The sequence below is a fragment of the Myxine glutinosa genome, chromosome 4, assembly GCF_964187855.1.
Source record: "Myxine glutinosa chromosome 4, kmMyxGlut1.1, whole genome shotgun sequence".
Taxonomy (NCBI): domain Eukaryota; kingdom Metazoa; phylum Chordata; class Myxini; order Myxiniformes; family Myxinidae; genus Myxine; species Myxine glutinosa.
Window position 1 is genome coordinate 90,478,030 of NC_136264.1, and position 24,894 is coordinate 90,502,923.

At 46.7% G+C, this 24,894-nt stretch overlaps 1 protein-coding gene across 1 annotated transcript in view; it reads right to left on the reverse strand.

Moving 5' to 3' along the window:
* Positions 1-24,477, reverse strand: part of LOC137425927 (membrane-associated guanylate kinase, WW and PDZ domain-containing protein 1-like) — a 229,891-nt gene extending 205,414 nt beyond the window's left edge. Inside the window, exon 1 of the mRNA XM_078776136.1 lies at positions 24,363-24,477. Within this exon, the coding sequence (XP_078632262.1) occupies positions 24,363-24,435 (73 nt within the window). The 5' untranslated portion in view covers positions 24,436-24,477. The remainder of the gene's footprint in view (positions 1-24,362) is intronic.
* Between the last annotated feature and the right edge of the window lie 417 nt (positions 24,478-24,894).

A 24,894-nucleotide genomic window follows, 5' to 3' on the forward strand; every position in this document is an offset into this window, starting at 1 on the left:
TTAAGGCCTGAGACCTTGTCTGACAGGGCAGTGTTATTTATGCGTCGGGTTGAAAAATGATTGATGAGGAAATGTTACAAAATGCTATGATGAGAGAAAATAGTAGCTTGTGAGGGGAATGGATCAAAAGATATCATTCAGCAAACTAGAATGGCGAATCTGCCAGGCTGGACAGTTTATGTGTTGTATCCCACTGAAAGGCCGGATCTGCATCACACCATTCATCCTTGTCACACAACAAAATCTAATCGATTGATCAGACTTGTTCTTGCAACCTGTATATTAGTTACAGATAAGTAACTGTTCTTACAGATTCTATTAGTTACAGATTCTTGCAACCTGTATATTAATTAGGAGATAAGAATGCAACCTGTATATTAGTTATAGAGATTTACATATCCTGTTTTGGGGGAGGGGGGGTGGGTTTCAAATCAATCATGTGTCTTATACAGTCACGTGAAAAAGTAAGTACACCCCATGTAAAGTTTTTACTTTTTCAACATATTTCAACATACAGCAATTTTTTTTTTTTTTTTTTTTTTTGTATACAGAGTCGAGGCTCGTGAAAGAGCGAACATTTATCAAACAAACAAATCAAACAAACAAGCAACCAAAGTATATAAAAAGGGGAGCGGTCGACAAGATGGGGAGAGAAGGGGAGGAAGCACATAAACACATTTGAGAGCAGGGACATCAGGAGATGCGTGGGAGGGAGAGAGCCTGGGGGGGGGGGGGGGGCACGATAGGTATAAAACGCAAGGACACCAAGGACTTCCAGGAAAGAAGTCGACACCTCAAAAAGTGGAATTGGGGTGAAATTAGCAGGGGTAGAAAATATCAAGGTTTTGGATTGGGGAAGATAAGAGATGGTGGTGAACAGCTGTTTTAAAGACCTGGAGGGAGGAGTGGGATTGAAGAGAGTGAGGGAGTTTGTTCCAGAGGCGGGAGAAAAGAGGAATGAAGGAGTGAAGGTGAGCAGAGAGTCTTTATTTTGGCAGTTTAACCATAAGAGGGTTGCAGGCAGATCTTGTGCGGCCTGTAGGAATATTTGGGGGACAGAGCCCAGAGAGAGCTGGGGGAGCAAGGCCAGAGAGGAGTCGGTAGAAGACGGAAAGACCACCAACCTGCCTGCGGTGAGTAAGTGAAAGGCTCTCAGAGATAGCGTCATCGTGGGAGATTCCAATGATTCTGAATGCTTTGGTTTCAACAGCGTGAAGACGGGCTAGGTGTGAGGCAGGAGCACCAGCCCAGAGGGGAGAGCAGTACTCCATTGAGCTGCAGATAAAAGCCTTGTATGTGGTGAAGAGCTCAGGTGTGCCAAGGAAGGACTTCGCATGACGGAGGATGCCCAGTCGGCGACTGGCTTTGGAGGCCAGCTTGGAAATGTGGTTTTCCCAGGAAAGTTCATGGCAGATAGTGAGACCCAAAAGCTTGAGTGACAGAACTTCTTGGAGAGGATTATTCAGAAAGTAGATGGGAGGGTTGTCCAGTCGGTCTTTTCGGAGAGACATCGTAAGGGTGTGAGATTTGTCAGGATTGAAAGACATGTTCCACTTGTTTGCCCAGTCTGTGATTTTGTCCAGGTCTGCAGAGAGTGAGGAGGCTGCAGACTGCCGATCTGAGGGATGAGGAATGGAGCGGCAGAGAGTGGAGTCATCAGCAAAGAGATAGAGAGGATTTTCAAGAGAGTCAGAGAGATCATTGATGAAGACCAGAAAAAGCACAGGGCTCAGAACATTGCCTTGGGGAACTCCAGCCTGAACAGGAAGAGGAGATGAGAGAAACCCATTCAGGGCCACACGTTGACTACGACTAGAGAGGAAGTCCACCAGCCATGCGTGGAGATTTCCATGGATACCAAAGGAGGAGAGTTTGGTGAGCAGAGCGGGGTGCCAGACCGTATCGAAGGCACGTGATATGTCGAGGGAGACAGCTCTAATTTCCTGTTTGGCATTGAGGACCTCCATCCATTGTTGAGACAGCAGAAGCAGCATGTCCAGAGTAGAGTGACCTGGTCTGAGACCAAATTGATGATCAGAGATCAAGCCATTGGAGAAGAGGAAAGATTTCATATCCGAAGCAATGATGGATTCCATGACTTTGCTGATAATTGTGAGAAGGCTGATTGGTCTGTAGTTGCTAGGATCTGTTTTTGCACCTTTTTTGTGCAAAGCGGTGATGTTGGCTGATTTCCATGCAGATGGCAGTTGACCTTGAGCAAAAGAGAGGGTGAAGAGAACAGAGAGAGGGAGTGAAAGAGCAGAAGAACAGGATTTTAGGACCCGTGGCCTGATGCCGTCAGGTCCAGTTGCAGAATCAGAGTCGAGGGTTGACAGAAACTTTTCCTTGTCAGGAGGAAAGGACACGGAGTCCAGGAGCAGCTGGGTACGACTGAGTATGGTGGGTACAGAGAGGGATGGGTTTGGGACACAAGATTTAGAGGCAAAAACAGAGTTGAGGCATTCAGCTTTTTCACGTGCGGAGTCAGCTGTGTAGCCGTTTGAGGTAAGGGAGGGGTTGCAGGGGGAACAAACACCAGAAACAGATTTGACCAGACGCCACCAGGATTTGGAAGAGGGAGACAGATAAGAGAGTTCGGTCTTGAGAACGGAGAGATATTGTTTCCTGGCTCTCCTGAGGGTGGACACACACTTGTTTCGGGCTTTGTGAAAGGAAATGAGATTTCCTTCCGTTGGATTTGCTTTCCAGGAGACGAAGGCAAGTTGTTTCTGGGCAACAGCCTCACCACAAGATTCCGTGTACCATGGACGAGAGGAAGGGTATGACAACTGAAGACGAGATGGGATAAATCTGTGCATGAGAGAGAGCAATTTGCTTTGGAAGAATTCCCAGGATGAGTTGATGTCAGAGGTGGTAGAGATGGGAGACCAGTCCAGATGATTGATGGCTGCTTGAAGACCGTACCAGTTGGCCTGAGTGAAATGCCAGACTCGTCGACGCTGAGCAGGCTCCCTGAGAATGGTCAGAGAGATGTCCACTTTAACCAGCACATGATCAGATGAGCCGATTGGAGCAGAAGAAGAGCAGCAGACATTTTCAGGGAAGTTAGTCATAACCAAGTGCAGAAGAGAAGATGCTCCGTTGACTGAGATCCAGGTCGGGAAATTGACAGATTGTGTCAGTCCCAGTGAGTCGCAGAAGTCCTTTGCTGAGGAGCCAGGGCTGGTGAGAGGTACCCACACCCAGCCAACTGGCATGGTGACAATTGAAATCACCACATATGAGGAAGAGAGAGTTGGGATGAGTAGATAGAAGTTGGTCCATATTATCAGACAGCGAGATGTAGATGGAGTCATCACTGTTTGGTGGACGGTACAACACACATATGAACAAGAGGTGGGAGCGCAGGGGAAGCCGTAGCTAGAGGTATTCCTGGGGGTGAGGTGGAGAGAGTGCAGTGCAGGGCGAGTGAGGAAGAGAGTTTTTGATAAAGATAGCAACCCCACCTCCAGGACGAGGCTCAGGTCTATCATACCGGAGGAGGGAGTAACCCGGGAGAGATACTAAGGAATCAGAGACATCATGAAGGAGGAAAGTTTCTGTTAGGCAGATCACGTCTGGTTTGTCAGAAGCAACCTGTATGGAGAGATCAGTTCAGTTTGAACGAAGGCCCCGGATGTTTGAGGTCCATACCGTTAATGAAGAGGAAGGGGGAGCATCGCATACAGAACAGGGGGGAGGAGGGGTAGGGTAAGATGTGGAAGAGGTGGAAGAGGTAGGGAGAGCTGTTGAAGGTGTGTCAGAGATTTCAGAATAGCTCTGAGAAAGGGAAGGATGGGGCGGACAAAAGGTTTGATGGTGATTGGGTGAGGCACAATGAGGTGTTATTTGAGGAGGGGGAAAAGCGAGGCAGAAGGTTGGGGGAGATGGAGGTGAGAGTTGGAAGGGGGAAGAAGCGGGGAGGACGCTTTGAGGAGGGGGAGTGAGAGGGGGGAAATTGAGAAGAAATGAGGGTGGGGAGATTTGAAGGGGAGGGGTGAGGGGGGAGTTTAGGAGGGAAGGGACAAGGGGAGGGATTTGAAAGGGATGGGATATGGGGGATATTTGGAGGGGAGGGGTGAGGGAGGAGTCTAGGAGGGGAGGGGTGAGGGGGAGTCTTGGAGGGGAGGGGTGTGGGGGGAGTTTAGGAGGGAAGGGGCAAGGGGGGAGATTTTAAAGGGATGGGTGATGGGGAGGATTTGGAGGGGAGGGGCAAGGGGGAAGATTTGAAAGGGATGGGTGATGGGGAAGATTTGGAGGGGAGGGGTGATGGGGAAGATTTGGAGGGGAGGAGTTATGGGGAAGATTTGGAGGGGAGGGGTGAGATTGGATTTTAGAAAGTGTACGATTAATGGGAAACGAACATTTATTGCAAAATGAGTTTCTTGTGACCTTCGAGTCAAAAATACATTTAAGGACGCTGGAGGGAGGATGGAGTGCAGGAGAGTTTAGGGAATGTAGAAAAGAGGCACTGTAAGAGATGGATTTTTTTTTTGGGATGAATAGATTTGGTGAGCAAGTCGAAAGCAGCCTTTTAAAGAAGAAGAAAAAGGTGTTATAATATACGACGGAATACAGAACTTGAGGGGAAAGTGGAAACATTTTAAAGTTTAACAGTGAAAACTATCTGGGGAAATGGGGGAGAAACACGTGGTCGAAGAACGAACGAACGAGTAAGAACGAATAAACGAATGAGAACAACAAATAAGAACAGAGAAGGAAATGTTTTTTTTGTTTTTTTGTTTTTTTTTTTAGTTGAGATTTTAAACAAGGAAGTAGGCTATGGGGTGAAAAGCCTGGGAAAACAGAGAACGAAAGTTATTGGAGCACAAACGACGGACCGCTGAGAGAAAAACAAAGCCTCAAGGTTGGACAAGGCCTCAATTGAGACAAGGCCTCAAAAGACACGACACTAATTAACACGATTTTCTATACAGGTATGAAAGATTTGCACTGAAAATCTTCCTCGGAACACACTATACGTACAACACCATAAAATAAATACAGTTATAACGAAAATACAAATGGGAACAATTACTTAACTTCGATTTCGATGGAGAGCGAGGACAGCTGCGAATAAACGAAACCTCGCCGGCAAGACCGGAAGCGGAGGTCGATTTGATCTTCATTTCAACAATATTGATAGATAAAGGTGATATAATATAACAAATATCATGAAACATTTACATTTTGTAGTCCATTGTATAATTTAAATAAACATAAATGCAAATTTCTCATGTGGAAAAAGTAAGTACACCCCTATCCCCTACATTTATCACTACTTCAAATACCTAAAATTAGAATCAGGTGCACCAGCTCAGGTGCAAATGATTAGAACATCGTTAGAGAGGATCTTGGAGGAACCTGTCTTATTTAAACCTCAGACATTTAGTTTGGTTTTCCCTTTGTTGTTGAAGTGTGCGGCGTCACCATGCCTCGATCAAAAGAGCTCTCTGAGGCCTTCAGAAAGAAGGCTATAGATGCCTATGAGTCTGGGAAGAGATTTAAAAAGATCTCCATACAATTTGAAATCAATCATTCGACTGTCCTGAAGATCATCTACAAGTGGAGGAGATTCAAAAACAACTGCCAACTTGTTCAGGCCAGGCCGCCCCAGCAAGTTCAGCCCGAGAGCAGACCGCAAGATGCTGAAAGAAGTCTCTAAGAACCCCAGAATGTCATCACGGGACCTACAGGTAGCTCTTGCCACTGTTGATGTCAAAGTGCACGAGTCTGCCATTAGAAAAAACCCACCCAAACCACCGTTTAGAGGCCATTTTTCCCCGCAAAGCGGGGGTTGGCCTTTTCGGGGACCGTGGTAGTTGTTTTTTTTTTTTTTTTGGTCCCCTTTTTGAAGCAATGTTTTACGGCCGGATGCCCTTCCTGACGCCAACCCTTTTTGTCGCCTTTTTATGACAAACAGGGAATTACCAGTGAACTGGTACTCAATTTGCCGACCTCAGAAGGATGACAGGCTGAGTCAACCCCCCTGGCATTAATTCGGCGATCGACCGAGATTCGAACCCAGGATCCTAGGATCCTAAGCCGGCACCCTAGCCGCTAGCCCAACACCAGGGATAAGAAAGAGGCTGCACAAATTTGATCTACATGGGAGGTGTGCCAGGAGGAAACCTCTGCTGTCCAGAAAGAACATCAGGACAAGACTAAAGTTTGCCAATGAACACCGAGGCAAAGACCAGCACTTCTGGAACAATGTGCTCTGGACAGATGAGTCAAAGGTAGAGCTATTTGGCCACAGTACCAGAAGACATGTTTGGCGAAAACCAAACACAGCATCTGACCACAAGAACCTGATACCTACTGTAAAGCATGGTGGTGGAAATATTATGGTTTGGGGGCAGCTTTGCTGCATCAGGGCCTGGGCAGCTCACCATCATATAATCCACGATGAATTCTTCATTGTATCAGAGGGTGCTTGAGGATAATGCGAGGCCATCTGTCGGAGAGTTGAAACTCAACTGAAGGTGGACCTTGCAACATGACAATGACCCTAAACATCCCAGTAAATCCACCAAGGAATGACTGAAAAGAAAGAAATGGAGGGTTCTGGAATGGCCAAGTCAAAGCCCGGATCTAAATCCCATCGAGATGTTGTGGGGGGATTTGAAACGAGCTGTGCATGCAAGAAACCCCTCAAACATCACACAGCTGAAAGTATTCTGCATGGAGGAGTGGGCAAAAATTTCTCCCAGTCGATGTCAGAGACTGGTAGACAGTTATAAGAAACGCCTACATCAGGTTGTTTCTGCCAAAGGGGGCAATACCACCTATGAGAGCCAAGGTTGTACTTACTTTTGCCACATGCGAAATTTTCATTTATGTTTATTTAAATTATGCAATGGACTCCAAAATGTAAATGTTTCATGATATTTGTTATATTATATCACCTTATCTTTCAATATTGTTGAAATGAAGATCAAATAGCTGTATGTTGAAATATATTGAAAAAGTCAAAACTTTACATGGGGTGTACTTACTTTTTCACGTGACTGTATGCTGGTGTGACATGTGTCTGCCTCAGCTGTAATTAAGATATAAAACGAAATGACAATATTCAAGAACAGCTCAATGTAATATATTATCCACATAATGAATGGACCAAATTAGACGACTCTGATGGCATGTATCTATTGGAATCAAGATGCTATTTATTAGTTTCCTTTGTTTTAATGTGCTATTTTTGCTCACCTCTGCTATTTATATATTGTACACCGCTCCTTTCCTATTCCATCTCCAGACGCTGCATGACGTCATCGCCGGGCACCGTAAGGGAGTACTCAGTTTTCACTCGGGTTTCTTTCTTTCTTGTTTGTTTGTTTTCTGGTTTTCTTTTGTTTGTTCGGGCGATATCTCAGCCATCCTTTGAGCTAGGAAGCTGAAATTTAGCCACACTAGTGAGCACATGCTTTGGCAAAAACTGTATTTTTTGATTAATCAATTAATTGATTAATTACTTAATTATTATCGATTAATTTGATATTAATTTATTTTCTTACTCATCTAGGCAATATCTCAGGCAACTTTTGAGCTAGGACGTTGAAATTTGGACACAATAGTGAGCAAGTGATGTGGCTATAAAGGATATTTGATTTATTGATTAATCAATTAATCGATTTATTATTCACGAGTCAATTCATCAATTCTTTTTTTTTTTTTTCGATTAAGGACTTATTTATTTAATTTTCAAAGACTTACAGCTTTGGATGAAACACTGGTGGTTGAGGTATGCTATTAGCCAATTGATTAAGACATTATTTTACGATTATTATTTATTTATTTTAATTACACAATTAATCAATCAATTATTGCACAACTCTCCCTCCCAATACCGTCTCTATGTGCTGCACGGCGGTATCGCTGGGCGCCGAAGGCACCCCGGCAATGCCGCGCTGGAGGATGGCATTTATTTATTTGGCTTGGGGGCGGTGTACTTCAAATGTATCTGTACTTATTTTTGGTATTTTTATGTTATATTGTAAAATTAATTATTGTAAAGCTTACCTTAATTTGGCCTTGAGCCATGATGGAAAGTGGCTTGAAATAAACCTTTTATTAATTACTAACAAAAGTATCCAGCATTGCCAGGCAATGCAGATTTGCTTTGTGCTGGGGATATGAAGAGAAGGGGGGAGGGGAGAGAGGGGGCTGCGAAGGGGAGTGGACAGGATGGGAGGGAAGTGGAAGGGAAGAGGGGTGGAGGGGGTGGAGGGGAGAGAGGAGGCTGTGAAGGGGAGTGGTCAGGATGGGAGGGAAGTGGAAGGGAGAAGGGAGGGTGGAGGGGAATGGGAGCAGAGGATAGGTGAGGAGGAGAGGGGAGGTCAGGGGGGAGGTGATGGAGTGGAGGGGAAAGGTAAGGAAGATAGGGGAAGGGGAGGGGATGGGCAATTGGGGATGGGGAGGAGAAGGGGAGGGAAGGGTGAGGGGGGAGGACGATACTGGGGAGGTTGAGGGAGGGATATGGGAATGGATAGGGGAAGGGTTGAGGGGACAGGAGGAAAGAGGGAATGTGGAGGAGAGGAGTGAGGGTTGGAGAGAGGAGTCAGGATAGAGAGGAGTGAGGGTTGCAGAGGAGTGAGAGGTGGGGAAAGGAAAGGAGAGGAGTGTGGGGGGGGGGGGGGGTTGGAGTGGGGGGTGGGGGGGGAGGGGGAGAGAAGAGTGAGGTTTTTACCCATTTTGTAAAACCATTTATGCAGCATCTAACCCAAGATGTCCAAATGTCATACACATCTCTACCCATGGATTTCCCACGGGTGCCCACTAGTTTCTAAAAAATAAAATTAAATGGACGTCGAGATGATTGTTTGTGTTTTTTTGCAAAGACTGCTGGGCCGACAAACACCAAATTTGGCACACAGACCAAGTCCGACCGGTGGGTTGTCCCAAGGGTATTTTCATCCACCACATCAGCCTTTAAAGACACCAAAGACCCCGAATACCTATGATCACATGCTTGAGAGATTACATTACATGCTTTTAAAAACTTTAAAAACCCGAATACCCCAAAGACCCTAAAGACTCCAAAGATCCTTCCACTCTGCTCACACCTTTTGTTCATGTGTTCTGTACTGTCCTCCAAACAGTGATGACTCCATTTACATCTCCCTGTCTGACAACATGGACCAACTTCTATCCATTCATCCCAACTCTCTCTTCCTCATATGTGGCGACTTCAACTGTCATCATGCCAGCTGGCTGGGTGTGGGTACCTCTCTCACCAGCCATGGAACCTCAGCAAACGACTTCTGCGAATCACTGGGACTGACACAATCTGTCAATTTCCCGACCCGGATCTCAGCCAATGGAGTATCTTCTCTTCAAGACCTCGCAATGATTAACTTCGCTGCATATGTCTGCTGCTCTTCTTCTGCTCCAATCAGTCCTTCTGATCATTTCCTTGTTAAAGTGGACATCTCTCTGGCTAATCTCAGAGAGCCTCCTCCAGCACCGACGAGTCTGGCATTTCACTCAGGCTGACTGGCACGGTCTTCAAGCAGCCATCAATCATCTGGACTGGTCTCCCATCTCTACTGCCTCTGACATCAACTCTTCCTGGGAATTCTTCCAAAGTAAATTGCTCTCTCATGCACAGATTTATCCCATCTCGTCTTCAGTTGTCATACCCTTCCTCCCGTCCATGGTACACTGAAGCTTGTGGTGAGACAGTTGCCATGAAGCAACTTGCCTTCACCTCATGAAAGGCGAATCCAACTGAAGGTAATCTCAGTTCCTTTCACAAAGCTCGGAACAACTGTGTGTTTACCCTCAGGAGAGCCAGGAAACAATATCTCTCGACTCTCAAGACTGAACTCTCAAACCTGTCTTCCTCCTCCAAATCCTGGTGGTGGCTGGTCAAATCTGTTTCTGGTGTTTGTTCCCCTTCCATCCCCTCCCTTAGCTCAAACGGCTACACAGGTGACACCGCACGTGAAAAAGCCGAATGCCTCAACTCTGTGTTTGCCTCAAAATCTTGTATCCCGACCCCATCTCTCTCTGTACCCACCATACCCAGTCGAACCCAGCTGCTCCTGGACTCCGTGTCCTTCTCTCCTGACAAGGTGGAGAAGTTTTTGTCAAACCTCGACTCCGATTCTGGAACTGGACCAGACGGTGTCAGCCCAGGGGTCCTAAAATCCTGCTCTGCCACTATATCTCACCCTCTCTCTGTTCTCTTCACCCTCCCTTTTGCTCAAAGTCATCTGCCATCTGCTTGGAAAACAGCCAACATTACAGCTTTACACAAAAAATGTGCAAAAACAGATCCTTGCAACTACAGACCAATCAGCCTGCTCCCAATAATCAGCAAGGTCATGGAATCAATCATCACTTCTGACATCAAATCGTTCCTCTTCTCCAATGGCTTGATCCCGGATCATCAATTTGGATTCAGACCAGGTCATTCTACTCTGGACATGCTGCTTCTGCTGTCTCAACAATGGATGGAGGTCCTTAATGCCAAACAGGAAATCAGAGCCGTCTCCCTTAACATATCACGTGCCTTCAATACGGTCTGGCACCCCGCTCTGCTCACCAAACTCTCCTCCTATGGTTTCCATGGAAATCTCCATGCAAGGCTTGCGGACCTCCTCTCTGGTCATAGTCAACGTGTGGCCCTGAATGGATTTCTCTCATGTCCCCTTCTTGTTCAGGCTGGAGTTCCCCAAGGCAGTGTTCAGGGCCCTGTGCTTTTTTCTGGTGTTTATCAATGATCTCTCCGACTCTCTAAAAAATCCTCTCTATCTCTTTGCTGATGACTCCACTCTCTGCCGCTCCATACCTCATCCCTCAGATCGGCAGTCTGCAGCCTCCTCACTCTCTGCAGACCTGGACAAAATTACAGACTGGTCAAACAAGTGGAACATGTCTTTCAATCTTGTCAAATCTCACACTCTTACTATGTCTCTCCGAAAATACCGATAGGACAACCCTCCCATCTACTTTCTCAACAATCCTCTCCAAGAAGTTCTGTCACTCAAGCTTTTGGGTCTCACTATTTGCCATGACATTTCCTGGGAAAACCACATTTCCAAGCTGGTCTCCAAAGCCAGTCACCGACTGGACATCCTCCGTCGTGCGAAGTCCTTCCTCGGCACACCTGAGCTCCTCACCACATTCAAGGCTTTCTTCCGCCGCTCAATGGAATACTGTTCTCCCCTCTGGGCTGGTGCTCCTGCCTCACACCGAGCTCGGCTTCACGCTGTTGAAACCAAAGCTTTCAGAATCATTGGAATCTCCGCGATGAAGCTAACTCCGAGGGTCTTTCACTCACTCACCGCATGCAGGTCGGTGGTCTTTCTGTCTTCTACTGACTCCTCTCTAGCCTTCCTCCCCCAGCTCTGTCTGTGCTCTGTCCCCCAAATATTCCTACAGGTCGCACAAGATCTGCATGCAACCCTCTTATGGTTAAACTGCCAAAATCAAGACTCTCTATTCACCTTCACTCCTTCATTCGTCTTTTCTCCCACCTCTGGAACAATCTCCCTCACTCTCTTCAATCCCACTCCTCCCTCTAGGTCTTTAAAACAGCTGTTCACCACCATCTCTTATCTTTCCCCATCCAAAACCTTGATATTTTCTACCCCCGTTAATTCACCCCAGATCCACTTTTTTGAAATACCTATTTCTTTCCTGGAAGTCCTCGCAGTGTCCATGTGTTTTATATCTCTCCCACCCTTCCCACCTCCCGCCAACTTTCCCATGCCTCCTCTCATCAAGGCCTCTCCCTCCCAAAGATGTCCCGATGTCCCTGCTCTTAAATGTTGTACTTGTGTGCTTCCCTCTCTCTCCCCCCCATCTTGTCTCCCGCTCCCTTTATCATATGTTTTATGTGTCGGTTTGTCTTTTTGTGATTAATGTTATCTCTTACACGAGCCTTGATCTTGTATACAAAAAAAAAATCTTTAAGACCCCTGAAGACCCTTAAGATCCTGAATACTCTTGAATACTTCAAAGACCATTAACATCCCCAAAGACGCTCAAAACCCTTAAGATTTTGAAGACCCTTTGGGCCCCAAAGACCCTTGAGACCCCAAATACCTTTTAGGCTGTAATACCCTTTAGACCTCAAAGACCCTTTAAGACCCCTTTACCCACCAGCATTGCCTCAATTCACTATTTTAAATAAATCCTTCTGCCCCCCACCTCACCGGTTCTCATGCCCCACCCCCTTCTCAGTTCCCAACCCTACATCCCTCCCCTCTTTCCCCCTCCCCCCCCCCCCAAGCACTGCCAGGTAACCCTGTTAGTTACGAATAAGATTGTGGAGTGCTCACCAAGCAGCTTAAGCACTGAAGAAAGCACTCTAATGAAGCGGTTGATAACGAACGGTTGGCTTAGCAAGCGATTAGCGATTTGTACTTGTGAAGATCAGGCATTCAATGATGAGCGCTTGGCGTTCACTCATCCTGCCGTTGCTTTAATCATTGTTATCCCCCTAATTATTTTCCCTTCATAACTTGGAGATGAAAACTCAGAGATTTCCCCACGGAGTAAGTACCCAGGCTCGGCCATAGAAGCCTTCACGGCGATCTTGCTGGTTAATTAGTTGCGGTAATCGATACATACACAAATACAATACATCAAAACTACAATGCCAAAGGTTTACCTTCAAACAAAGATCTTTCAAAGAGGAATTCAATTTGTCATAATTCAATTCAAAAATATATCAAGTCGCATGAAGCGCAAATGTCAGTTGATCCTTTTGAAATCTCAGACCAGCATGGCGGAACTCGGAAGTCGGAACTCCAACACGAGGTCGATGACCGTTAATTTTTTTGTATGTATTGATGTGGAAGTGACGGGTCATATAATGAAAGCAGATGGCACAAAAAAGGGGGAAATAAAATAGCACAACATTTTTAGCAGGCAAGGCACCGCCCGAGCCACCGCATGTTGCACCAATACAAGCACGTGGGGGGAGTTTGAATAAGAGGAAGACAGAAAAAATTGTTTTTGTTCCATTTACCCCGGTTTTCTCTTGCACGTCTTTCTGTGGTTGTGCTTGTATCAAGCATGTTCACCCCATGTCCGTCTTCCCATCCTCTTAATCTCATTCTTTCCCATACCCATCTTCCAAGTGGCCCTCTCCCCTGCAGTTTATGTGTTTCCACCCTTTACAACAACAACAACAACAACAACAACAACAACAACAACAACAACAACAACAACAGGCATTTTAAGGCCATTTTCCCTGCAAGAGCGGGGGTTAGCCTTGCGGTCCCCATGACAATCTTCTCCATTTTGCCCTATTTTCTGCATCTCCCCTTGTTAACCCCCTTGCCCGCATTTCTTCTTCGACCATCTTTAGCCAAGTCTTTCTCGGTCTTCCCCATCCTCTACTTTCTTCAACATTCATTTCCATCACTCTTCTCAACCAGTCACTTTCATCCTTCCTCAACACATGACCAAACCATCTCAACCTGTTTCTCTTCACAGCATCCATTGCAGGCTCTATTCCCATCATCTTTCACAATTCATCATTTGTCTTCCTCTCTCTCAACGATACTCCACACATCCACCGAACCATTCGCATTTCCACCCTTTCCAGCCTTCATTGCTGCTCTACGTTCATTACCCATGCCTCGCTCCCATAAATCATAACACTTCTCACACATGCAGCATACACCTTTCCCTTCAGCTTCAACGACACTCCACAACTCGTCAGCACACAACTCAGTTCCCGAAACTTCTTCCATGTACATCTCACTCGAGCAACCGTTGCCGAGTCTGATCCACCTTCTCCATTCAGCATGTCTCCGAGGTAACAAAATGTTTTCACACCTTCCAGCTTCACCGTCTCCAAGATCCAACTCAACATTTCCTCCATCAGCAGCTCCCTCTGTGCACACCTTACACTTGAATGTCGTTGCCACACTGGTTAATGACCCTCTCAAACCACTACATTTTTGATGAACCCACTCAGCGCACATAGTACATTGAATCAAATTCACTCCGACACCCTTCCTGCACACAGCACACGGCCACTTCCCAGTTCTTTCCACCTCACCACATGCTTTACCACTTGCCATCACCTTCCTTTTTCCGATATTCTCCTTCAGACCTTTTGTCTCCATACATTCCTTCCACGTGTTCATCTTCTCCTTCAGTCCATCCATACTTTCTGCAATCAACAGCAGATCACCTGCATACAACAACTCCCACGGTAAACCCTCCTTTACGTTCCGAGCCAGCACCTCCATCACAGCTACAAATAGTAATGGACTTAGTATCGACCCCTGATGCGCTCCCACCTTCACCTCAAACTCACCACTGTTCCCGTCCTTCGTCCTTACAGCTGTGCGCGCTCTTTTGTACATTGCCATCACTACTCTGATCAACCATTCCTCCACTCCTAACTTCCTCAATGCCCATGTCACTACTTCACGTGGAGCCCTATCGAATGCTTTCTCCAGATCAACAAACCTAAGAAACAACTTCTTCCTCTTCTTCAAGTACTTCTCCTGCAACTGCCTCACAATAAAAAGCCCGTCTGTCATTCCTCTTCCTGGCATAAATCCAAACTGAATTTCACGAATCTTCACTTTCTTCCTTATCCTCCTCTCCAACACCCTTTCCAATACCTTAATTCCATCCTCCAATAACTTTATCGCTCGATACGAGCCACAGTCCAGAGGGTCACCTTTCCCCTTGTATGGAGGGACGAGTGTACTCAGTTCCCAATCCACTGGAATGCGGCCTTCTTTCACCACCAGATTGCAGATCTCTGTCATTCTCTTCACACCCCAATTTCCCGCTGCCTTCAACATATCTCCCACAACTCCCGTCGGCCCTACCGCTTTTCTACTCTTCATTGCTTTTATCCCTTCCTCAACTTCCTTCTCGGTTATCTTCTCTGCCGGTCATTTTTTCCACCCTGTAATGAAATTGTGTCTAAGTTGAACCCAGGTGTTATGCCGACTCTGTCCACTGAGAGGCTCCTATAAGAATTCGGACTGGACAGCGCTCCGATGTGTCCTGTGACATTTATTCTGTGTGATGTAGTGCATACACAGATGGTGCGTGTTACTCTTGGTTCTAAGCTTGCTTATACTAATTGCAGATCCATTACTTACTTCTATGATTACTGTCTGCTGATGTGTGGCTTGTTGGTTTCTTACAAGTATTGCTAGAGATCGATTCTGAATTAAACTCACTCTTGGGACAATGTTGTAAATCTGATTCTTACAACAATTAATTCAGAATCGTCCCTTGTCTTGAACGGGAACATCATGACTCACAAGTTAATACAAGTTGCAATCTTTGGAGTGGACCCTCAGGCGCCGGACGCGTCTGCTCAACTCTCGCATTGGCTGAAGTTACTGACCAGCTATCTGGTCGCACAGGAGGAGCTCGCCGATGTAACTAAGCTCGCGGTGCTGCACTCCCGCGTGAACCATACGGTCTACACATGCATAACCCAGTGCGCTACGTACGATGCGGCCGTGGAGGAATTGAAACGCATCTACATCAAGACTCGAAGCATGGTCTATACTCAATATCTGCTCGCATCTCGGCGACAAGATTCATCGGAGACCATCGACCATTTCGTTCATGACCTACGCCGATTTGAGAAGGGCTGTACTGCTGCGACACGAACCCCTGTGCAAGTCTCTGATGATTTAATGAGAGATTCTTTTGTTTCTGGGATTTATTCTCCAATCATCAGACAACGATTGCTTGAGGAAGAAGAAGAGTTGATGCTGGAGAGAGCTCATAAGCTCTCGCTCTTGTACCAAGAAGCTCAAGTTCAAGCCGAATCATACGATCGACCGTACGTCACTGCAGGTTTAACCGGCGTGACATGACCGGAGAGAGCTACCACGGAGCACACGGATGCTCCCCCTCCACCGGAATCGGGGACAACAGACACTCTCGAGGATTTATATCCGAGTGTGACAGCCGCCGCCGTGGCCGCTCCCCCAGCCAGAAATAACACTACGTGCTTTTTCTGCGGGAACCGGAACCATTTAAGGTCAGTTTGTCCGGCTAGAGACGCGAAATGTCATTCGTGTTCTCGGAAAGGACACTTTTCGAAAGTTTGTCGCTCGTCGCGGGGCCGGCGACCTCGCTCGACTTTGAATGTGATACTCTCTCCGCCCGAATCACGACCGGCGCCACGCGCGGCCTTGATTGGGATTGCCCCTCCATGCGGGCCCCGTGCTGCACGCGCGACCTTGACTATGAACGAGGTGCCACCAAAACAAGTGGCGCGAACAGGCGTGATCGCGGCACGCCCGTCCTTGATTGGGATTCTTTCGTCGCCCAGCCCACGTCCGGTTTTGGCACGATCGACGCGCGCTGGCGTCAAATCTACACGCGTGGCTCGAGCGCCACCTATCGACGGCTCGACTGACCCCCACGTTCGGCTTTGCCCTCACGGAGGATGCTCACTGGCGTCAGCTCCACATGTGTGGCTCGAGCGCCCCCTCTCGACGACTCAACGGCTGCAGGACCGCCTGGCTTGTCCAGCGCGGTTATTCCACTAATGATTGTGGGGCAACATGCAAATGCCTTAATCGACACGGGATTGACGGATAGTTATGTTGATTTGCGACTCATTCAAAAGCATGGGTTGCCGATTCTCGGGACAACACGTCAAATCTTCATGGCCTCCCAAGGGCTATGGCTCCGCACTCGGAGAGAATGCCGCCTAAAGCTTGTGGTTAATGGTCGCATGTTTCCGGATGTGCTTTTAATGGTCTTACCAGCGTTATGTGCGGAGGTGTTGCAGGGACATGATTTTCTCCGACGGCATGGGAGATTGGAAATGGAATTTGGTGGTGCTGATACTCTTGCTGTGTGTACACTTGCAGGGATGGAAATTGAACCACTGTCGCTGTTCCCCAATATGACTGCTGACTGCACACCGGTTGCCATTAAATCGCGACGCTATTCCCGGGCTGAAATGCAATTCATTGCTGAGGAGATGGCGCGACTACTAAAGGAGGGTATAATCGAACCTAGTCGATTGCCTTGGAGGGCCCAAGTTTTGGTCGAGCAGACCGCCACGCATCGTAAACGCATGGTAATCGACTACTCGCAAATGATAAATCGGTTTACACAATTGGACGCCTACCCACTCCCGGGAATGGATTCTCTGGTACGACAGGTGGCACAGTACTCGGTCTACAGTACTTTTGATCTTCGTAGCGCGTATCATCAGATTCCAATCTCCGAGGCCGATCACATCTACACCGGGTTTGAATCCGGACAAAGGTTGTACCAGTTCACCCGTCTCCCTTTCAGGGTCACAAATGGGGATCCTGCTTCCAAAGGGCCATGGACGATCTCATTGATAAGGAGAACTTAACCGATGTCTTCGTTTATCTGGATAATCTCACGGTTTGCGTGTACGACAAAGCGCATCATGATGCTAACCTGAAACGCTTCCTCGAGGTTGCGCACAAGTATCGACTGACTATGAACGAGGATAAATGTCGCTATTCCGCTCGAATGATAAATCTCCTGGGGTACACCGTGACCCACGGCACTATCACTCCAGACAAGGAGCGACTGCGACCCTTGCTCGACATGGCCCCGCCCCACGATTGAGCTTCTTTGAAGCGTGCTCTCGGGCTTTTTGCTCATTACTCTAAGTGGGTGCAAAATTTCTCAGAGAAGCTACGTCCACTTGTGGATTGCAAAGAGTTCCCCATGGCTCACGCTGCTAAGGCCGCTTTCCATGGCCTGAAGTCCGACATAGCTGGCGCCGCTGTGTCGACGATTGACGAAAACAAGTCCTTTGTTTTGGAAAGCGATGCACCGGATCACGCGATAGCTGCTACACTCTCTCAAGGGGAGCGGCCTGTGGCCTTCTTTTCAAGGACTCTCTCCTCTGCGGAACGCCGACACTCGTCTGTCGAAAAGGAGGCGTACGCCATCATCGAGTCGATCAGGCGCTGGAGGCCATATTTGCTTGGCAGATGTTTTCAGATCATCACGGATCAACAGAGTGTTGCCTTTATGGATGACATGCGCCATGCTCAACGCATTAAGAATGAGAAAATCACGCGCTGGAGGATTGAGTTGGCCGATTTTTGCTACACTATCAAGTATCGCCCGGGGCAGGATAACCTAGTAGCGGATGCATTATCATGGCCACCGGTGTGTGCGAGCCTCACTTCTTTTGAGGATCTGCGCATCCTTCATGACACATTGTGTCATCCCGGCGTGACACGTTTAGCTCATTATGTGAGCAGTCGTAATTTGCCCTATTCGATTGAGGATATTCGTCGGCTATGTCGCACTTGTTCCGTTTGCGCTGAACTCAAACCTCGCTTCTACAAACCTTGGATGGGTACGCTGGTCCAGGCCACTCGGCCGTGTGAGCGTTTGGCTATGGACTTCAAAGGGCCCCTGCCGCCTTCGTGTCTACCGTCTTGGCCGGGCATACCGGCTTCGGGCAGTTCTCGTTATCTTCTCACGATAGTTGATGAGTTTTCCAGATTTCCCTTTGCTTTCCCGTGCGGCGATATGACCGCTGCCACAGTTATCTGGTGTCTGCGGGAGTTGTTTTCTATGTTTGCGGACCCAGCCTATGTCCATACTGATCGTGGAGCGGTGTTCTTGTCTCAGGATGTGAGAGCATTCTTGCTCCAGCAGAATATCGCTTCTAGCTATACTACTCCGTATAGGCCCCAGGCGAACGGACAGGTGGAACGCTTTAATGGCATTATTTGGAAAGCCATTGCTCTAACCCTGAGGTCTAACGGACTAGGGTTGGACCGATGGACCTGGGTGGTACCCACCGTGCTTAGCTCGATCAGGACTTTATTGTGCACCGCTACTAACCAAACTCCCCACGACCGTATGTTTCGTTTTTCGCGTCGTTCTGGAGGTGGCCGTCCTTTGCCGGGCTGGCTGGCTGAGCCCGGAACCGGCTTTCCTCAAACGCGCGGTTCGCTCGAGTAAGTACGAACCCCTCGTCGACAAGGTTCGTATTCTCCAAGCCAACCCCGAGCACGCTTGCGTGCTGATGCAGAATGGACGTGAGTCTACCGTCTCGGTACGTCATCTTGCCCCTTGTGGGGATACTGTTGAGCCGGACTATGGCACGGTTAATCTGACAATGGAGAATCTACCCCGCTATCCCACCGCCACATGCGCCCGATCCAGATGGCTTTGTGGGGCCACCGCCATCACCTGAGTTAGGTGATCACTCCGATGCGGGGGATTTCGATCTCGTGGATGTGATGTGGCACCTGGTGCCTATCGGACACGCGTCGGAAGAGAAATTCGACGCCCCGACCACTATGGCTGGACTGACTAACATGGACTGCTGCTACCTGATATTACTCTGCTGCTAACTAATGTCTCTATGCTGCTATGACTTCTTTTTTTCTTTTTTTGTATACTGAATCGAGGCTCGTGAAAGAGCTGACAACTGCGAAGGAAAGACAGCACAGGGGGACCGCGAGGGAAAGACAGTACAGGGGCACCGCGAGGGAAAGACAGTACAGGGGCACCGCGAGGGAAAGACAGTACAGGGGGACCGCGAGGGAAAGACAGTACAGGGGGACCACAAGGGAAAGACAGCACAGGGGGACCACGAGGGAAAGACAGCACAGGGGGACCATGAGGGAAAGACAGCACAGGGGGACCATGAGGGAAAGACAGCACAGGGGGACCGCGAGGGAAAGACAGCACAGGGGGACCGCGAGGGAAAGACAGCACAGGGGGACCGTGAGGGAAAGACAGCACAGGGGGACCGCGAGGGAAAGACAGCACAGGGGGACCGTGAGGGAAAGACAGCACAGGGGGACCGCGAGGGAAAGACTCGCGAGGGAAAGCTCGACTTGCTAGCTTGCCTTCCGCCATTGGGGTAGTGTAGCTTTAACGGCGGGGAGAATGTAATGAAATTGTGTCTAAGTTGAACCCAGGTGTTATGCCGACTCTGTCCACTGAGAGGCTCCTATAAGAATTCGGACTGGACAGCGCTCCGATGATTCCTGTGACATTTATTCTGTGTGATGTAGTGCATACTCAGATGGTGCGTGTTACTCTTGGTTCTAAGCTTGCTTATACTAATTGCAGATCCACTACTTACTTCTATGATTACTGTATACTGATGTGTGGCTTGTTGGTTTCTTACAGGTATTGCTAGAGATCGATTCTGAATTAAACTCGCTCTTGGGACAATGTTGTAAATCCGATTCTTACAACACACCCTTTCCATCCTTTTTTCCTTTTTTCCACCCTTTTCCACCAAAAAGGTTTCCACCCTTTCCACTGTGTTATTTCTCTTTATTCTCTGTTCAAACTGTCATGTGTTTCCACTAGCCCCAAATGAGCCTCGACTTTCTCTACAAAACAAACGTTAAAAGGATAGTGCTGTTTATATCTCTATTCTTGAACAAGAGAGTAAACTTTTACTGTTTAAACAATTTTAACACGAAACCAAGACGTGTAGGTGAAATTGTGGATAGCTGTAATACCCCGAGCAGATTGAAATGTTGTGATTATCCAATCAGGTTGTTTGATGACCTCTTCCAGTCATCCTAGTGATGTCTTCCTGAAAATAAAATGGTGGCAAGGCCCTTCCTTCATTTCCTTGTCTGTAATTTTCCACAACGCTTGCAATGTCATCAAATAAAGAACTGATTCGATAATCGCAATGTTTCAACTTGTCACGTGTTCCCACTTACCCCCAGTCCACATCATAATTATGAGCAAACAGTGCATGGATGTGCCATAACCCAGCTGCTGTGCCACAATCTCCTCTGTTTTTGAAGCAGCCATGGCTAGCTGAGAAAGCACATAAGTTTAGCTTTTGTTTGCTTTACCATGAACTCTGGAAATAACGTGCAGTGTGACAAAGCTGGTCGACTCATGAATTACACGCTGAGTGTAAATATTGCAAATATTAAAGGTCCCAACTCGCCCACAATATCTGAATTCAACATTCATTTCTCGGTTTCAACTGAGCATGTGTCTGCTGTCCATTGATACAGAAATCAAATTTCATTTCCAAAAGGCTACAATGGTAGAAATCCAGCAAAGCGTGCTCGCAAAAATAAAGCAACTCTTTTATGTGAAAAATAACAATTGCTGGAGAAATTAACCTTTAGACATAGTACCTTGAGTCCTGGCAGAGGCAGACAGAGGCACACTTACCTTTGAGCTGTCAATTCTGGGTTAAATTCCTGCCCTGACTATAAACTGTCAGACCGGTGCTTCTCCGGGACAGCGTCGCATCACAAAGTGCTCCGTACCTCAAATTGGCATTGAGTGGGGTGTTCTGCCTGCTAGCATATAATAGTTGGCGGACGTTAAATATCCTTCTTGTTTTTTTCTTTCGACAGAGGCCACGAGTTGGATTACGACCCAATTTCAACATTTCTGATTCGGCTATTTCAGGGAAGGCAAAGGCAGACCATTCAATATAGTCCTTGCCATGTTCACTTTGACTGTGTTCGTTTCTGAATGAAGGAAACACATCATGAAAGAGCTGCTTTGGAACTACAGAAACTGCCTTCAGCTAAAGTATCACAGAGAGAATATCTTAATAAAAACCACCTTTAGAGGCCATTTTTCCCCGCAAGCGGGGGTTGGCCTTTTTCGGGGACCGTGGTTGTTGTTGTTTTTTGGTCCCCTTTTTGAAGCAATGTTTTGCGGCCGGATGCCCTTCCTGACGCCAACCCTTTTTGTCGCCTTTTTACGACAACCAGGGAATTACCAGTGAACTGGTACTCAATTTGCCGACCTCGGAAGGATGACAGGCTGAGTCAACCCCCTGGCGTTAATTCAGCGATTGACCGGGATTCGAACCCAGGATCCTAGGATCCTAAGCCCTCACCCTAGCCGCTTGCCCAACACCAGGGCCAGAGAGAATATCTTAATAACAACATTTATCGGATTAAATCAACAGGACGTTGATTGAGGTATGCTAACCGCCGTAGGAAACTAGAGGAAGCTGAAGGCATTAATTTGTTGGTAGAAAACACAAACTTAGTCCATGAAGTTATCAACTGGAATTAGTTGATGACGGTCAACTTTTTGTACCTGTTAAGGGAAACGACACATTTGCCTTAATATTTCATTTGCCAGATTGGAGTCTATATTTGTTTACATCACAAGTGTGTTTAAAATTGTATTTTGTTCTTTTAATGCGATCGTATTAATTTGTGATTGGAATTATGCTGTTTGCAATGAAAAACAGAGAGATTGAGTTTGAAGGAAATGAAGTGAGGGTTTCCACCCGTGACATTCGCGGATTTGCTGTTTGCAGTTTCGCCATTGACTGGGTATAGAAACATTCAGACTGGGTACGGTATACATTTTTGGCCAAATCATTCAATACCGGCTGTCAATACTTGACGTTCGACTGGAGGTGGCACAGGAACGTGGAATTTATTGGCTCATGCATGGAATTGGGGGAACATATTCACCCCACTTTTTTGACGAGGGGGAATTATCCCCCCCCCCCCCCCCCCCCCCCACGTATCAGATTTCAAACTCGTGACTATTTATGTGATTGTATCAAATTCATATCATCTTCTTCATTCCCACTTCAAAATAATTTCCCCAGAAAATGTCCTTCCCCCACACTTTTCAATAGCGATCAACACCATTGGGTTCATGGTTTGCCATTTGCCGTTTTTCCCCCAAATCATTCACGAAACCGTAAGTTTCCAACATCAGGTGGTGCCAACTCATGGTTCTTTTCCTGATATAAAGTTACAGAGGTGGAACTATGCTCGATGACAAAATCATCTTTCAATCTAATAAGTTCCTACAGTAGTGTAGAATATGTTCCTTGGATGCAATGGAGAGGCCCTCAGGTTTCTCTCAGTGGGAGGTTGAAGGGCTGAATTCTCTCCTACTATTGACACCTTGGTAGCTATATGATCCTGTACTGTTTGATATCTGGTCTACGCCCTACCCTCACCTTTACAACCCTTCATTTCTCCTCAGCCCTACCAACTCACACAAGACTAATACATATTTAAATTGAATCCCCCATCCCCTTTAGTCCTTTCTGCAGAATTACTTCCCTGAGTCGAGTCTGTCCGGTGACTTTCTTCACTCCACTTCTTTAAGATGGCACCCAAAACCTTCTCATATTGTCTCTTACAAGGACCCCGGATGTTTTTGACTGTTGGCTGTCCTATCTGCACCTACCAATCATTTTACCCAATTGCTTTGACCGTTTTTATTCCAATTCACATGCCTGTTTGTTTGTTTATCTATGTCAAATGTCTGCCTCTTTTCTTCTGTTCCATCACCAGGTTGTTGACCACTCATCATCTGTTTTATTGCCCTTCCATGGGCCTTTGCCTGAGTAAAGAAGCATGTTTTTATTACCTAATGCTCTTTTCTGCACATGATAGCTTTACAAACTACTCCACGAGTCTCAGATAATGGAAAAAAGAAATCTTCGATGTGGAAATATAAATAACCACAGGTAATACATAAGAAGCCATTTAATTGGTTGAAGTCAAGGCCACGTGATAATTCTGCAGAGGAAGGAGAATGACAGGCTCAGCCTTAGGCAGCGGTGGCTATAACCAGAATGTGAGTTGAGGTATAGGAAATTTTGGTGGGACACCCAAAATTTGTAAAAGTGATGAATATATGACTAACGATGATGCAGATGTCCATATTGATGTGCTGATGGGATTGATGGAGTTGTTGGAGATTATGAAGGGTAACCCTTTAGCAAATTTAACAGAAGTGAAGAAGAAGAGGAAAGAAAGGTGGGATGTTGAGTTCATCATACATGAGCACAATATATATATTTAAAGTTGTCCGTTAAAGAGCGCACTTATTAGAAAAAAAAATGTTGGACTAAAACAATCACCAATACCTTTTCCCCAAAAGGAATATTTGGATTATCAGGACTGGTGGTGCTTTCAATTATCATGGGAACACTTAGTCGTAAATATTACCGGTGTACCATAATTGGCTATGACAATATTTTGATCGAAGAAGATTGGTAGCGACCCTGTTACCCCCACAGAAATCATACCATTTCTCATGTGATCCGATAGAAATCTGAGGCTATTTCTGCACCGTGATGATCATTCCACATGCCCTTTCTATCTCTTCATCATGTGCACAAATTGAAGCAGCAGAACCATGGATGCAGGGAAACATTTTCACGTATAGTTCAAACATACCAGGCTATCACAGATGATCTTGTAGACCGAGTCATTAATCAATATACTTTAGCAAAAGGTCATCACAATCTCTATCAATTAAAAGCTGTTTCATGCAGCAATCCAATTTCCCCTCTTTCAACCCTCCAGTAAATTTACCTCTGTAATTAATGTGTACACACACACACACACACACACACACACACACACACACACACACACACACACACACGTGCGCACACACACTACCTGCAGGGCCAGCATCTCCATTGCAAGGTGAACACTCATCTGTTCCTGGCAATTCTTTTCCACCTGGCTCCATTGCAAGTTGTTTGCGCCGGCGCTCAACCCCGAGCTCCCGGCATGTTCCGCCACCCTACAGTTCCTGCAGCACACACCGTCACACTGGGATAGAGCACAAGTGTTGGCCTGGATTCAATATTTCCTTCATCAACCTTGGCTTTTCAAATACCTGTGGCATTGATTACAAACAAATGTGTTCTGTGCTAGTTCCAAGAAAATTTGGAAACAATCTAGGCTTTGTGTGGCTCTTGATCTCTTACAAGTTAAAGCTGTGAATCTCCTCTCAGATGAACATTCCACGCATCAGGATAAACTGTACAAGGATATGCAAGGACCTGACCACTTCGTCTTCGATAAATATAGGAAACAAGACATTGTGACCGGACGTGAGGCTGAGATAAACAACAGCAAAGTCGATGGCACACCATCGCAAGTCCACACGCTTACCACTAAAAGTTCCACCAGGAATGATCCAATA